We start from the raw sequence: 17,180 nt of genomic DNA, 5'->3' as shown, positions 1-17,180 counted from the left end.
AGTAATTCATTTTTGCTTTTAATTCCCTTGCCTTTGGGGATGTGTCGAGTAAGAGATTCCTACGGCTGAGGTCAGAGAGGTCTTTTCCTGCTTTCTCCTCTAGGGTTTTGATAGTTTCCTGTCTCACATTCAGGTCCTTTATCCATTTTGAATTTATTTTTATGAATGGTGTGAGAAAGTGGTCTAGTTTCAACCTTCTGCATGTTGCTGTCCAGTTCTCCCAGCACCATTTGTTAAAGAGACTGTCTTTTTTCCATTGGATGTTCTTTCCTGCTTTGTCAAAGATGAGTTGGCCATAACGTTTGTGGGTCTAGTTCTGGGGTTTCTATTCTATTCCATTGGTCTATGTGTCTGTTTTTGTGCCAATACCATGCTGTCTTGATGATGACAGCTTTGTAGTAGAGGCTAAAGTCTGGGATTGTGATGCCTCCTGCTTTGGTCTTCTTCTTCAAAATTACTTTGGCTATTCGGGACCTTTTGTGGTTCCATATGAGTTTTAGAATTGCTTGTTCTAGTTTCGAGAAGAATGCTGGTGCAATTTTGATTGGGATTGCATTGAATGTGTAGATAGCTTTGGGTAGTATTGACCTTTTAACAATATTTATTCTTCCAATTCATGAGTACGGAATGTTTTTCCATTTCTTTATATCTTCTTCGATTTCCTTCATAAGCTTTCTATAGTTATATATTCAAATATTTAATGTACTAAAATATTATGTATTTTTAAAAAAATACATATAAAACCTCTTTGTACCTGGGGAGGAAATTAAGTACCCCTTTGCTTAGGAAAAGGGAGTCGTGTTCCATAGGTGTGTTTTATTTTTTTTGAGAGGTAGATAGAGGGGCAGAAGGAGAGGGAGAGAGAGAATTTTAAGCAGGTTCCACATTCAGCATGGAGCCCAACACAGGGCTCTATCTCACTGACTTGAGCCAAAACCAAGAGTCGGACACTAAACCGACTGAGCCACCCAAGCGCCCCTCCCCCCCCCCGTAGGTGTATTTTAAAGACAACAAAGAAATGACTGAGTTAGTTCATATTAACAAATAATTATTCAGTTACTACCATTATTCAATAAATAGTTTTGTTTTGTTTTGTTTGGAAAAAAATCAACCCTTTTAAACTCGAAAGAAAATGAAGCAAGCCTACATTACTCTAACTTCTAACCATAATGGCATGCTGTATTATAATTTATAGCACCTTGTTTTAAGCATTTTTCACTAATGTTCCTTGAAGACTGGTAATAGAAAAATAAATTAGCCCAACTTAAAGTTTAGGAAAACTGAAGTTCAAGAATGATAACAATTTGGGGCCCCTGAGTGGTTCAGTCAGTTAAGCATCCAACTTTGGCTGAGGTCATGATCTCGAGGTTTGGGCCTGAGTTTGAGTGCCACATCAGGCTCTGCGCTATTAGCAGAGATCCCATGTCTCCCTCTCTCTCTGCCCCTACCCTGCTCTCTCTTTCTCCCTCAAAAATAAATACACATAAATAAAGAATGATAATAATTTGATCAAAGTTGCATAGTAAAGCTAGAAAGGATGACGATTCTCATGTTTCTTAAGGAATAAGTACCCCTAATGCATTTTGACAAAGATTTTAAAAACTAGCCTTTTTATGCTTTATTTTAAATGATCATTTTCATCAATTTTACATATTAATGTTATAAGGGTTCTTACAAAACAGGTGAATATGTAGTTGGGATAACAAACAATGAACACAGTGCCTGCTTTTAGAGTCTGTGCCACTCTCTCCTTCACATGCTTATGTTAATAGGCCATGTGTTTTTGATGAACAGTGCTTTATGCAGGTTTCCAAAAACTGATAATGGGATTGGAGGCCTCCACAATCCCAATCCAGGGCCCTACAATTGCTTCATCCAACACCCAGAAATACTTGGTGGCAAGAAATGTGTCTCTGCCTTCCTATTCATCCTGCACTTTGCTGCCAGATTAGTAGCTGAGGAACACTGTTTGCATGAAGCCATTACCCAGCTCCAAATGCTTTGATGACTACCCTTTGTCTGCAGAGTACGATTAATACTCGTTGACCTTGAATTCATATGTTGCACCAACCTGTCTCTTCAGTTTAGCTCACAAATGTCCCCAGTATGAAGCCATCCTGATAGTTGTTGCATCTAACTCTTTTACTCTCCTCGAAGCATATGCTCCTGCATTCTCCCTAAAGACTTTCACTTCTGTTATAGCCTCCACTTGATATATTTTCTTCCTGTTTTTCTTATCCAAATCTTGTATGTTTATCAGTGGACAGTTCAACCACCAACACCTCCACTTAGCTTTCCTTGAGCGTATCTGTCAATTATCTTTCCTTTGGAAAACTTGGTATCACACTCTACCTGTATCATTCCTTTACCAACTGTCAAATATTATTAATTTCTGTCAAATATTATTACTGCCACTCTCATATATGTCAGGCATGCAATAAATATATTTTCAATTATTTTTTTGGTTCATAAATTGGTGCTCAGTATTTTCACAAAATGCCCAAGTCCCAAATATAGATTATCTTGAAAGTCAGAGAGGAGGGGGGCACCTGGGTGGTTCAGTTGGTTAAGCATCCGACTCTTGATCTCAGCTCAGGTCAGGTTACAATCCCACAGTTTGTGAGTTGGACTGGGGCATCGGGCTGCTCTCTGACAGCATGGAGCCTGCTTGGGATTCTGTCTCTCCTTCTCTCTGCCCCTCTCCTTCTCTCTCTCTCTAAAAATAAATAAATAAACTTAAAAAAAAGTCAGAGAAGAGAAAAAAGAAAGTAAATTATTTTAATTAGGCTTATTGTGTGTCATTCGTTGTTCCAATCTACTGGATTTCCTGGGAAGTCCTGGATCTATTACAAGTATTCCTTATTGATCCAGAATTATATTTATTTTTTTAATAATTAAAGCATAGTTGACACACATTTTTACATTAGTTTCAGGTGTACGACATAATGATTTGACAACTCTCTATACGTTATGCTATACTTACCACAAGTGTAACTACCATGTCACCATACGACACTATTACAATACCATTGACTATATTCCCTGTGCTGTACATATTCATCCCTGTGACATACTCATTCCGTAACTGGAAGTTTGTTTCTTTTCATCCCCTTCACCCATTTTGTCCATCTCCTTCCCCTTCCCCTCTGGCAACTATTAGTTTCTTCTCTATATTTATATGTCTGTTTCTGCACTGTTCATTTGTTCATTTGTTTTGTTTTTAGATTCCACATATAAGTGAAATCATATGGTATTTGTTTCTGTCTTTGTTATTGCATATGGCAAGATCACATACTTTTTTTAATTTTTTAATGTTTATTTATTTTTGAGAGACACAGAGACAGAGTGTGAGCAGAGGAGGGGCAGAGAGAAAGGGAGACAGAATCTGGAACAGGCTCCAGGCTCTGAGCTTGATCTCATACTTTTTAATGAAAGGGTATATGAAGTGAGTTCTCAGATTATTCCTTGGCACCTACAATCTATAGGATTAAGCCAAATCTGAAAACATGCCTGAGTAAGGCTTTCTAAGAAAAAGGAAGCCAGCTTAAAAGGGAGACAGAAGAAAAAAGAGAAAGAATACAAGGGTGGGGGATCCTCTCCCTCCTGCAACTTGATACCTAGATGTGAGCTACATGGCATTCTCTTTCTCCTTTAACCATTAAAATAAATTTATTTACTATAGTCAATGTATTTCTATTTAATCTGTCATCTACTTCTGTGAGATCCATTAGGGATCTATGGTAGAATATCAGAAAATACTGAAAAGTATTTTTAAAATAAGTGGAAACAAATTAGTCTTAGAAATTCTTTGGATTGAAATCTGAAAAAAAAGATTGGCCTTCTATATAAGCCTTTAGGAATAATGTAAGAAATCTTTGCTGAACCTAACTTTTAAACCTCTTCTAGATTGACAATTCTTAATCATTTAAAAGTTGAGGTCTGAAATATTCTCTTAAAAATGTTTAACAAAGCATTCTTCCTAAAAATGGTTAGAATTTTTCCATGCTTTATAATTTCATACAAAGACATAGATTGTTAGATTTTTTTTTTACTTTAATGATAACTTTTATAACTTTTCTGTATGAGCACATATAGAAAAATACTTACAATATAAATGCAGAGCTAACTGAATTACCAGAAAGTGAGCAATCCTATAACTGCAATTAGGTGAAAAAGTAGAATGTTACCAGAACCCCAAAATCCCCACTATGACTCCACCTAATATCCTTACCTCCCTCCTTCTCAAAGAAAACTATTATCTTGTCACAATATAATGAAATTTGTGTTTTTGTTTTGTTTTGTTTTTTGTTTTGTTTTGGTTTTGTTTTGTTTTTTGTTTTTTTTTTTGAATTTTGTGTTTTTGAACCTTATTTGATGGGATAATAGAGTTTGAATTTAACTGAACATTATGTTTATGAAATCCATCCATGTCACTGTATTTCATTTATTTTCTTTGCTATATTACTATGCAATTACACCACATTTTATTTATCCACTCTATTGTGGGTACAGATTTATGAATAATGCTATTGTGAACACTCTTGTACTTGTTTTTTGGGTGTGTATGTGAATATATGCACAGGCAAACATTGACTGTATACCTGGAAGTGTAATTGTGAATGTTGACATTTAATGATCATGCCAAACTGTTTTCCAAAGTGATTCTGCCAATTTATATTCATATGAGTAATGCATGAGTGTTCCTTTTGCCCACATCCTTGCCAACATTTCACATGGAAGTTACTGGCTGGGCGTTGGGTGGTTTTTTGTGGTTTTAACTTCCATTTCTCTGAGTACTAGTGAGATTGAGCACCTGTCTTTATTGGTTATTTGGAGATCCTCCTTTGTGAATTACTTGTGCAATTCTTTTTTGTGAATTATCTGTCATTAGTTTGAGTTATTTATAGATTTTAGATGCAAGCTGGTTATAGGTCACAGTGTGTTACAAAAATGTACTTTTTTACATTGAAACCTACAGTTCACATGCAACTGATTTTTGTGAATGGTGTGAAGTATGGGTCAGGTTTTATTATTTTCCACAGCACCATTTATTTTACAGCAACACATTTGTCATAAATTTAATGTGCATAGATCTGTTTTTGAACTTTATATTCTGTATCATAGGTTTATTTATCTATCTTGTACTCTTTATTCACAGTGTTAATTACTGTAGCTTTAAGTAGAGCAGATCCTTTATTTACTGTTTACAATCGACTTTACTATTTACTCGTTATTTATTTTTAACTTGATTATTTTGATCCTTATATTTCCATGTCACTTTTATAATCAGATCATTAATTTTCACCGAAAAAGTGCTTTGGCTTTTTATTAGGAATACATTAATTTGGTGAAAGGCATATCATTATAATTTTTTCCAATCTCTAGTATATTTTATCTCCATTTACTTAGGTCTTCTTTAATTTGAGGTAATAACATTTTAGGATTTTCTGTATAAAAATCTTGTACATATTTGCTAAACTTTTCTAGATGTTTGATATTTTTCTGATGCAAGTATACGTGCTAAAAATTTTTAGCATTATTTTTTGTTGCGATATATATAAGAACACAATGATTTTCTATTGAATGGCCTTGCTAAAGTATTTATTACTTCTGATAATGTATCTGAGATGGTCTTTTTACCTCTTCCCAAACACTGTAGAGACCTTTGTGCATTTTAACTATTTCCTCATTTGACCTATATATGCTATTGTCATTATATATTATAACTTTATATATATATTTAAAACCCTATATGATATTATTATTATTGTTAAATGCAGTATATGTTCACTTAGATATAATTATAAATGTCCTGTTTTCTTTGTTATTTATTTTATCTCTAAGTCACTACCTGTGAATGTTTCCTTCTGCCTATAAAACATTTTTGTTTTTTGTTTTGTTCTGATTTGTTTTGGTTTTTGCCTAAAGAACATTTGAAAAATATTTTCTTTAGTCTGAGTCTCCTGGTCACAAATTTCTTCTAGGTTTTTTTTCAAAACCATATATGACCTATATATTCTTGTAGGATTGTTCCAGAAATTTAGGTTGACAATTTTTTTTCTTTTCCATTTGAAGATATTATTTCATTGTCTCTGGCTTCCACTGTTTATATTGAGAGGACACTTGTTGGTCTATTGGTGCTCTCAAATTAATTTGTTTTTCTTCCCCTTCTAGGATTTTTTTTATTTTTTTTCTCTTTGATTTTGATTTCATTGGTATTTATGATGTACCAAGATATGGTTTTGTCTGTAATTATTTTCTTGGAATTTATAGATCTTCTTGAATCTTTGGTCTTTCAGCACTTTTGGAGCATTCTTTGTCATCACTGCTTTTGCCCTATTCTCTCCCTGTGGTTTTCTTCTAGGATTCCAGTCTCAATTCCAGTTTTATAACTCCAGCACAAATCTCACTGTATCTTCTGTATATCTCAGCCCCCTTTTTGGAATTTTCATTTTATTTTCTCTTCATGCTTCACTCTGAAAATTTTCTTCTGACTCATCTTTCAGTCCAACAATTTCCTCCTTATTTGTGTTTAATCTGTTATTATCCGTGGGGAAATTGTGGATATAATTCAAAATTTATGATGAAGTTTTCTTTCCTCAAAGTGAATGTATGTTACCTCTGTCAGACACTAGAGGCATTAGCAGTCCCGGACAAGTGATGTTGAGTTCAGATTCAGTCCTTGTATATGGGTTAATCCTTCTGGTTTATCTTGACTTCTTGGACAAAGCTCTTTGGAATCCCTACTTGTTTTCTGTCCCTAGTTTCTGCTCATTTAGTCCATGATCTGTCAGATGTCCTAATTAGCTTCTCATCTTTCTCTTCTAGAAAGTATGTGTTTCAGCTACGTGAAATGTGGCTCACCTCTCTGTTTCTTTTTCTCCCAGAACTTGCCCCACATTTTTACTAGCTTGCTATTTCTCCAGTGCCTTCAAGGAGATATATTTAAATTTTGTCCATTTTCCTCTAGTTGTTTCCAGCGGAAGTGCTTCCTATCTATAATACTCAAACACCATGGTTTTTTTTCCCTACTCCTCTTTTTTTTTTCGGAAAAATTTACAGTTGTTTTAATATTTAATTCTTACTTAGTTTAGACTATTAATACATGAGAGTAAAAAAGAAAAAAATAGTATACATTTTGTAATCACATTTTGGAAAATATAATTTTGGATTTTTCCAATAATGTTATGTAGAGGAAACACATATTGAACAGTGTGCAATAGAGGAAAGTGCTGTAAAGCTCAAAGGAGATCTGACTCTGGTTGTAACAATAAAAAGCTGTGGAAATGTTAGGGAAGCACTTGAATAGCAGGAAGGGAATCAGGTCAAAAGAAATATTACATTACATTTATTTTAATAAATATATTCAACTAGTTAATAATCTAAGAGCTCCTTAAATATCACTCTGGACTCAAGATCACCAGATTGAGACTTCATCTTTTGGATTGGTCTTGAATGTATATTCTGCTAACCAGCAAAGTTTGGGATGTACAGTTTTTGCCATATCTGAAATTTACTCCTAACTTTTTAGTTTTGTTTCAGCTAAAAGACTGAAATTTTTGCTAGATACATGAAAAACATGTTTTTTAATATGCTTCTTTAATTGTGTCATGTTTTTATTTCTCTTCATTTTTTTCTGGGGTACATTTGGACTGATATCTTCGGGGTTTATTTCAAAATACTTCTGCCAAGATTAGAAGAAAGAAAAAGAGAAGAATTCCAAAATGAATGATAATGAACATTTCTGTTAAGATATGTGAATTTTCTATTCTTCAAAAATCAATTTTCAAAATGCAATCGTGCTTTTCATTAATGTTTATGACAGATTACAAATATTTTTAAAGTCTGCATGTCACATTGTTAATACATTCACTTAATTTTCTCTAAAGTCCATTGTGAGATCCATGCTTTAGTGAACTAAAGCCCTGTGATCAACTTATTGTCCATTGAGTCTATAAATAACATCTACTAGAGGTCTAGAGAAAGTATTATATGAAATATTAAAAGAAGGAATTATCATCTCTATCTTACTTACAATATAATCTAACCTTAAATTCTAGAGGCAAATTCCCATTCTTTTTTTCCTCCCACTGATTTTTGTTAGAAGGATCCTAAGAGACAATTCATCTCTGCTTCCTAGACAAATACTAATTCTTCAGTCCAAAATGATGGGACCAAAGCAAGCTTACTCTCAGTGCTAAATGAGAGCTTAGCTATCTCATCTTGCTAATATGAAATCATTTTCCTTTAAGGGCTCCTGACCTATCAAACATGTCTCACCACAGAAGCCAGATATCTTCAGAAATTCATTGTCCAGCACTTCCTTTGCAAAAAAAAAAAAAAAAAAAAATCAAAAATCTTGTCCACCTTTACCTTTTGAACTTAATTTTAAAACTACCGCACATTTTTTTAATGCTCAATGGTAAGAATTCTTAGATTATAGAATCCTGAGCATAGAAGGCACCATAGAGGAAGAAAAGGAAAGGAAGAAGCAGCAACATTCAGTATTTACTGAATGTGTATTTGGGGCCAGATAGTAAGTTTGTTACTTAATATAAATTAAGTCATTTAATTTCCAGTAAGATACATGTAATAGACACTTTTTTTTAAGAGATTATCAAAATATAATTTAGATACCATGAAGTTCACCCATTTAAATTATATAGCTCAATAATTTTAATGTATTTACAGAGTTGTATAATCATGACCGCATTCAATTTCAGAATATTTTCATCAACTCAAGAAGAAACCTTGGGGGTGCCTGGGCGGCTCAGTCAGTTAAGTGTGAGACTTCAGCTCAGGTCATGATCTTGGGGTCCATGAGTTTGAACCCCACAACAGGCTCTGTGCTGACAGCTCAGAGCCTGGAACACGCTTTGCATTCTGTGTCTCCTTCTCTCTCTGTCCCTTCCCTGCTCTGTCTCTCTCTCTCTCAAAAATAAACATTTAAAAAGATAAACCCTGTGCCCATTAGCAGACACTCCCCATTTCCCTCTACCTACCCCCCAGCCTTGGGCAACCACTAACCTCATTTCTGTTTCTGTGGATTTGCTTATTCTGTGTATTTTATATAAATTGAGTCATACACTATATGGTTCTTTTGTGACTGACTTCTTTCACTTAGCGTGATGCTTTGAAGTTTCATCCATGTTATGTCATGTATCAACACTTCATTCCTTTTTATTGCTGAATAACATCCCATTGTATGAATATATCATATTTTGTTTAACCATTCATCATTGATGAACACTGGGCTATTAAAAATAGGGTTGCTATGAATATTCATGTACAAGTTTTTCTGTAGATATGTTTCCATTTCTCTTAGGCATGTGTTTAGGATTGGAATTGTTGGATCATATAGTAACTATATTTAACTCTTTTGAAGGACTATCAAACTGTTTTTCCAAAGTGATGGCACCATTTCATATTCCCAAGAGCAGTACATGAAGGTTTTAATTGCTCCACATCCTTACCAACACTTGCTATTGTCTTTTTTTTATATTGAAATATAATTGACACACAATTTTACATTAGTTTCAGGTATACAACATAGTGATTCCATAGCTCTATACATTAGACTATGTTCACAATTGTAGTTACCAGCTGTCACCATACAACTGTTACAATACCATTGAATATGTTCCCTATTCTGTACCTTTCATCCCCATTATGTATTCATTCCAACTGGAAGCCTGTATCTCCCATTCCCCTCACCCATTTTGCCCACCACTCCCCCCACACACCTCTTCCCTCTGGCAACCAGTTTTTTCCCTGTATTATGGGTCTGTTTCTGCAGTGTTTGTTTATTTTATTCATTTATTTAGTTTTTTTTTAGATACCACATATAAGTAAAATCATATGGCATTTGTCTTTCTCTGTTTGACTTATTTCACTTAGCATAATACCATCTATGTACATCCATGTTGTCATAAATGCCAAGGATCTCATTCTTTCTTATGGTTGAGTAATGTGTGTGTGTGTGTGTGTGTGTGTGTGTGTGTGTCTGCATGTCTGTGTGTGTGTGTATGTCTGTTTTCTTTATCCATTCATCTATGAACGGACATTTAGTTTACTTTCATATCATGGCTATTGTAAATAATCTTGCAATAAATATAGGGATACATATACGTTTTCCAATTTTTTGTATTCTTTGGGTAAGTAGCCATTAGTGGAATTATCAAATCATATATTTCTATGTCTGTCTTTTTTTTTTTAATTTTTTTTTCAACGTTTATTTATTTTTGGGACAGAGAGAGACAGAGCATGAACGGGGGAGGGGCAGAGAGAGAGGGAGACACAGAATCGGAAACAGGCTCCAGGCTCCGAGCCATCAGCCCAGAGCCTGACGCGGGGCTCGAACTCACGGACCGCGAGATCGTGACCTGGCTGAAGTCGGACGCTTAACCGACTGCGCCACCCAGGCGCCCCTGTCTTTTGATTGTAGTCATCCTAGCAAGTATGAAGTGGTATCTCATTGTGATTTTGATTTGCTTTCTTCTAAAAAGTAATAAGGCTGAGCATCTTTTTATGTGCTTATTGGATACTTTCTCCTGTGGAGAAATGTCTATTTAAGTCATTTGCCCATATTTAAATTGGGTTGTGTTTTTTTAAGCCTTCTTTATATATTATGGATACAAGATCCTTCTCAAATATATGATTTACAAATATTTTTTCGCATTCTGTGGGCTGTGGTTTTATTTTCTTATAGTTCACTTTGCAGATTAATAGCTTGTAATTTTGATGAAGCATTACTTATCTTTTTTTTTTACTGTGATATTCTTGCCCTATTTCAACACAAGGAAACTGAGGGTTTGATCGGATAATCAGCTTACCAAAGGAATATTCCAAATAAACCATGAGGCTGAACCTAAACTCTTAGACACCACCACCCTTTGCTCCAGAGTCATGTGATAACAATATTCTTGTTTTACTGTGGAGAATCAGAATGAGAATCATTGCCTATTGAAACAATCTGAAAACATTTTTCTCAAGTTCCAGTTCTATTTTTCCTCTTTTTTTTTCTTTCCTCTTTCATATATGTTCTGCCCTTCATGCATTTTTTTGAACATAAAATAATTAAGGTGACTAGTAATAGGAGGAAGAAAATTAGTAACACTATTTTGAGTTTTAGGTTGTGTTATGAAGTGAAAAAAGTAGATTATAAATGAATGAGACAGTATGATAAAAAAAAATAAAAACTCAAGAGCAGCACTGAGAGCTCACAAAACTTTTAGGCAATGGTGGGAGAGCCCCTCACAGTGGCCACCTTAAAGAGGGAGATGCACATGTGTGTAGGTCAGCTCTGCTGCAGTTGCTAAAATATCAGCTTATTATTTTATGGACAGATTTGAGTGGCTCTCTCCCTCCACAAAGGTGACATGATACTCTGTGTCGACATTTTAAATGACATCTTCAACAATATTAATGCTTTAGAGCACAATATTAAATTAGGCTAGATTCCGTACCCAGAGCCTTGTTTTTGGCATAACTTTTAGTGCATCTGAGGAGAAAGGGTTGAGATCAGCATCTTCAATAGGTAGTTTTGCCAAGGAAGCCCTGAACTGGAACAATGCACTTGTGTTCAGGGACTGTTCCTCTCTTTGTTGGCTCAGCATCTACTTGGGAACCTGACCACATCTGCATTGGCACACAGGCTTTAGGGCTTCTGTGCCTTTCTGTTGTAATTTTTAAGCTCTATTGCTGTTTTGAAGGGTATGTCTTAGTGTAGCTGACTCACTACTTCTCAACTTTATTAACCACTAGCTATGTGGGGAGATTTCCCATAGATAGAGCATACATCATGGCATTCACCCTGAATGTAAGGACTTTGTTTAACAAAGCTACAAAAAGACTTTATGTGCTCTTTAAGATGCATATCCAATGACAAAGGCCTTGACCTAAAACAGGTCTTAATATATCTTAGAACTCATGTTTATTAACATTCTGAGGCCTATTTCTCACAGTGTATTGAAAGGCTTTTCTTCATTTGCCCTAGTGAGTCTTTTACCTTGAACACTCTCCTGCTTCCCTGCCTGAAAAGAATTGTATTCAACCAGGAATAGTATCTTGGTTCAGATGCTATGAAACCTCCCCTGCATCACCAAATCTCATGCTTTAGAATATCTTTCTATCTCCAGCAAAACTCTTACTCTGTTTTACCAGGGCCAAACTGTATGAGTCTCTGACATGGATTAGGACCTAGATGAGAATGTAGAACCCCTTCTTATTCATTTGTTGTCTGCTCCCTTCACCATCCCCACCTCTGGGATTATGAGACTAGAATGTGTGGGGCATATGGTGAATGCCTAAAACTTTTTTTTTATTTGAAGTATCACTTCGGTTTCAATAAGTAGAATGTATTTACTATACAAACATAAGAAAGTGGAATATTTCTTAAATCTAATTTTTGCATTATGAATTCTGTTATTCTAAATTCTGTGTTATATCTTGGAAAATTTCCAGAGATCAAGTTATTTTTCAAATGAGATTAGTATTCCCTTGCTCAAGGTTGTAATGATTTTCCAAGTATTTGACTTTGCATTCATTTCATTGACCTCCCTATTACAGGGGGCAAGTATTCCCAATAGTGTTAATCATACTTCATTGCATAGGTATCAACATTTGTTTCTGTTGGGAACAATTTCCCTGAAGAAGGTGTACTTTGGAAAATATTAAGCAAGTTGATGTAGAAAAATGAAAGTTGGGCAATAAGATAGATTATATTATCACTCAAAAAAAGTTACTCATCTCCCCTGGGAAAGGACTAAACTCTCTACTCCAATGACATAACGATTGACAGTAGGACTTGCTCTAGACAAGAAAGTGTAAGGGGGAGTATGTGTGGCACTTCTACCACGGTGTCCAGCAGTGTTCCAGATACAGAAAGCTAAGTGGATACACAAGAAAATAAAAATCTTTGTTTTAAGCTATAGAGATCTGGGGTTCTTTTTGTTATTGCAACATAAACCAACCTACCTTGACAAATACAGAAACTATTCCAGTATAGTGGATAGAGTGAGACATAACTGAAACAAGAGCAGCAAATGATTAAGTGATAAGTAAAGCCTGAGATTGTCATTAAATTTCAAACTAAGATCCAACAATGAATTTACTTTGATAAAGATATTAAAGTTGCTATGGGAGTTCAAACATTCAGTAAAGATGTTGAACGTTTTGAGTATTACACTTGCTAGAGAGTAACATAAATAAACCAAATACTCCCATTTTTATGTATACAGATGTATTTGTTGATAACCTATGATAGTTTAGACATTTACCTAGGCATCATATTATATAAAAAATACATCACTTCACAAACTCTGCTTTAGGGACTGTACAACTTACTAAGGAAGATCCTGTCTTGATAAATAGTAATAATTTTATAAAAAGGAAAATAACTCAAAAAGGTAATCACCTACACTTTGAGGAAAGAAGGAGAAAGGATTCATGGAAGATGTGGCATTTGATTAAGGCTTTGTAACGTGGGTAAGGAAAAACATTTCATCAGGAGGGAGGAATGTGAGTGAATCAGCAGAAGCAGGAAATATGGACAATTATTTTTAGGTAGTGAGGACACTCTTTGAGCTAGAAAATGGTATTCTTAATGAAAAGATATAGTGGAAAATAAAACAGGAGTTAATTTGGGAAAATGTTTTAGAGAAACTAAAATTCCCAGATGCATATTTGGACCTTTCTAGGAAGCAGTGAGCCATATAAGATTTTGAATATGGGTTGACAGCAAGTGTCCGTGCTGTACTTCAGGAATGTGTGGATGGAACATAGGGCCAGGAATCTGGAAATGGCAAGATAGGACTTTGACCTAGTTCAATGGCACATCATGCCAAGGATCCACATATACATAAAATGTAATGTAAAACAAAAATAGAGTATATCAGACCTATATCAAGGGAAGCTTTATTCCATTGATGGTGTTTGGAGGATTGGTTGATGTTTGTGGAACAAAAGACAGTGTGTATGGATGCTTTATATCAAACACTGAAATAATTATCAACCTTCAAAATACATTTGTGATTAAATTTCTATTGTGAACTTACCTAAGATTAAAATCAAGTTTTAAAAATAACAAGGAAAACATGAAATGGATAAACTCAACTATATACAAAAATTTAAGTGTTTATATGTCCCTTACTCAAGCCATTACAAATTTTAAAACAAACAACTGAAGAAATGCTTGCAGAGAATGCACGCAAGGATTAATGTCAAAAGAACTGAAATGAATAGGTAAAAAAAGGAATAAAAAATGAGAAAAATGAATAAATAGTATAATCAGATCATATATGAGCTTATATACAGAAGAAAAACAAACATTTAGGAAGTATGCAATTAAAGAGAGTAATCGGAAAGGACAAAATTTTCCCAAAGAAATTATCAAAAGGTATTTTTAAGAAATGTTCTGGAACATTGTCATGTTTACAAGGTGAGTAGGGAATTCTATAAAGTGCTGATAGTGATGTGTACACTGGTATGATTTTTTGACAAAGTAATTTGGCAATAACCATCAAAAGCCTAAACAATTCCTAGCAATTGCCTATGCCTTGCTAGGCAATTGCAATGGCCTAGCAATTCCTCTTTTGGCATTTTCATCCTAAAGAAACAAGTCCAAATACAGTGAAAGGACACTATGCAGAGATATTAAGAATAGTGTTTATAGTTTTGTAAAAATGGAAATAATAAAAATTTGTTGCATTCAGGAAAATATTTTTGTAAACTAGAGTACATATGTATATATTTGAAGGAAAATTGGGAAGAATTTTAAATTGTGTTTACGAATAACTTGAAATAAGTATGAAAATGTTTATGCTATGATGACAGTATGATGTATCCATTTGATCAGAGCTATGTAATAGAAATTATGCACACACACACAAATGACTGGAGGAAATTTCCCACATTCTTAGCCTTTAAGTGCTAAGTCCCCTTCTTCTTTTCTCCTTTACATAATTCCAGCTGAAAATGTGGTTGATGGCAAATTAGGAGCCTGGAGATAAAAATCTTTCATTTTCAACATAGAACTAATAGTCATATGAGTGAGTCAGACTTCTTAGGAAAAGAATATAGAGACAAAAACAGAAAGATACATGGAACAAAGTCTGGAAAATTTGGGTGTGGGAGAATAGGAGGTTGTCAGTCTTAGAGTAGAAGGAGGTCAAGATGAGCGAGGTACTGCAATCTCAGGAAGGGAGCACCATCCATCAGTGATTGTGGAAGAGAAAGAGGCAAGGAAATGTGGCATAATCAGTGGGCAATTTTCTTATTCTGTAATTGTGGGTGTACTAAAGGTATACTGAGTTGGATGCACACATCAGATTAGCACTGGGACAAGATGCTTCTCTGAGGCTCTCCTTAATGCCCTGTCTGTGGTCAGAGTAGAGCATCGCAGTGTATACTGCCACCTTCTGTAAGACTGGGTCTGCATCTATGCCTCTGCAGCTCTCAGGGTACCCTTGAGATTCCTTAGGTGAGGGTCAGTAATTCAATGTCTGTGCACAGTGTTGTTCCAGATGGGCAGAAGGGACAACCGGTAAAAACCATTTTGGTCAATAAAACCTGAAACAAATCTCCCTTATTTACAATGGAGAAGAAGGGTACAGCCATTGATGAAATAATAAACAAGATACTTGAGATGATTCTGTATTCTAAGCTAAAAACTTTCCCAAAGTTTTCCTAGGGATGATTCTCAGCTGAACACTTAGCTTTAGAAGAGTATCCTCATCATTCTCTTAGAGACTGAAATAAAGTCCCCTCCCAATTCTTCTATAAATACAATTAGGCAAACAGAAGCAAATTTCATGGGTCACCCCTCAGTTCACGGGCTTTTCAAATGCATGCTGTTGACCAATGGAGGTCTAAGCCAACTTTTTTTGTCTGCTATGTCTTTTCTCCTGTGTAATCTTTGTCTGTTTATCATAGGTGCCTATCCTCGGCTCTCATTGAGCTTTCGGTTGAAGAGAAACATTGGATACTTCATTCTCCAGACTTACATGCCCTCGATACTAATTACAATTCTCTCATGGGTATCCTTCTGGATCAATTATGATGCATCTGCAGCTAGAGTTGCCCTTGGTATGTGCTATTTTTAAATGATAACTAAAATGTAAAGTAACCATGTCATTACAGTATTAAGGAAGTTCAAAAGCTATAGTTCAACTACAATTTTTTGGCATCATGACACTAGTCTTGCCCATAAAGTTACTTTTATCTTGAAATAATAATTTCATGCATGATTCCCTTGGTGTGTTAATTTAATTACAAGGCTCAAATGTGAATTTTCATGCCCATGAAAGGGAAAATATGTTTGCCGAATATTTGCATAATAAAACTATTTTTGACACTAATTTTAAATCAAGGATTAACATCTCCTGTTAAAATTGCTCTGTGGCCTAGAAAGAAGACTTGACTAATGGGCATTCATCTTTTTTAAGTCAGAAAAATAGTCAAATATTATAGCATGTAATTGGAATTACATAATTTAATGAACATTAAAATATGTGATTAGATTCTGAGTGATTATTTGGAGCTCTAGTGATCTGTACTGGCCACTGGTCATTTGGCAATTGGATTGTTAGCTGATATGCAAGGTATTTTACAGGTTCCTATATCATTTGTTATATGTTTAGATTATTAAAATAATACTATATATTATTTGTTTGTTTATCATTTAAACACATTTTAGTTGAGTATAGGGCTGAAGAGCAATTATCCAGTCCATCCCTCCTCTGGTAGGATTGAATTCAATTCCTGAAAGCAAAATTATTGGTAATACTTTTACAAATAGATGGAAAATAATTATCAATGCATTTGCTGGTAAATTAGCTTACAGAAAGCCATAATATTTCAGGGTTCCAGTTATCCCTCTTTCTTCCTGATTTTGTTTACCATCTTTTTCCAGGACTTCAAGTTGAATGACATCTTTTTCCCTGGGAAAATGTGTGCACATGTGTGTATGTAGATGTCTGGTTTAGAATGACAGGTGACTTGCAGAGTTACATTCATGAATAGATTAATACATAGGAAATTAGGTAGCTATTCCTAAAGGTGTTCATTGAATAAAAAATTGCTTTGAGAAGAAGAAACTATCAAAAAACTAAAAGTGCCATATTAATTATTATGTATTTTTAATGGGAATGGCGAGAAAAACATCCCTAAAGATCTGTAGGATT

At 34.7% G+C, this 17,180-nt stretch overlaps 1 protein-coding gene across 1 annotated transcript in view; it reads left to right on the top strand.

The window, feature by feature from the left end:
- Nucleotides 1-17,180, top strand: part of GABRB3 (gamma-aminobutyric acid type A receptor subunit beta3) — a 250,946-nt gene that overhangs the window by 219,115 nt on the left and 14,651 nt on the right. Inside the window, exon 7 of the mRNA XM_030317581.1 lies at nucleotides 15,931-16,083. Within this exon, the coding sequence (XP_030173441.1) occupies nucleotides 15,931-16,083 (153 nt within the window). The remainder of the gene's footprint in view (nucleotides 1-15,930; nucleotides 16,084-17,180) is intronic.

This window comes from Lynx canadensis, chromosome B3, assembly GCF_007474595.2.
Source record: "Lynx canadensis isolate LIC74 chromosome B3, mLynCan4.pri.v2, whole genome shotgun sequence".
In the NCBI taxonomy this organism is placed as follows: Eukaryota; Metazoa; Chordata; class Mammalia; order Carnivora; family Felidae; genus Lynx; species Lynx canadensis.
Note: the sequence above shows the minus strand (reverse complement) of the source record. Positions and strands in the feature narration are given on the sequence as shown.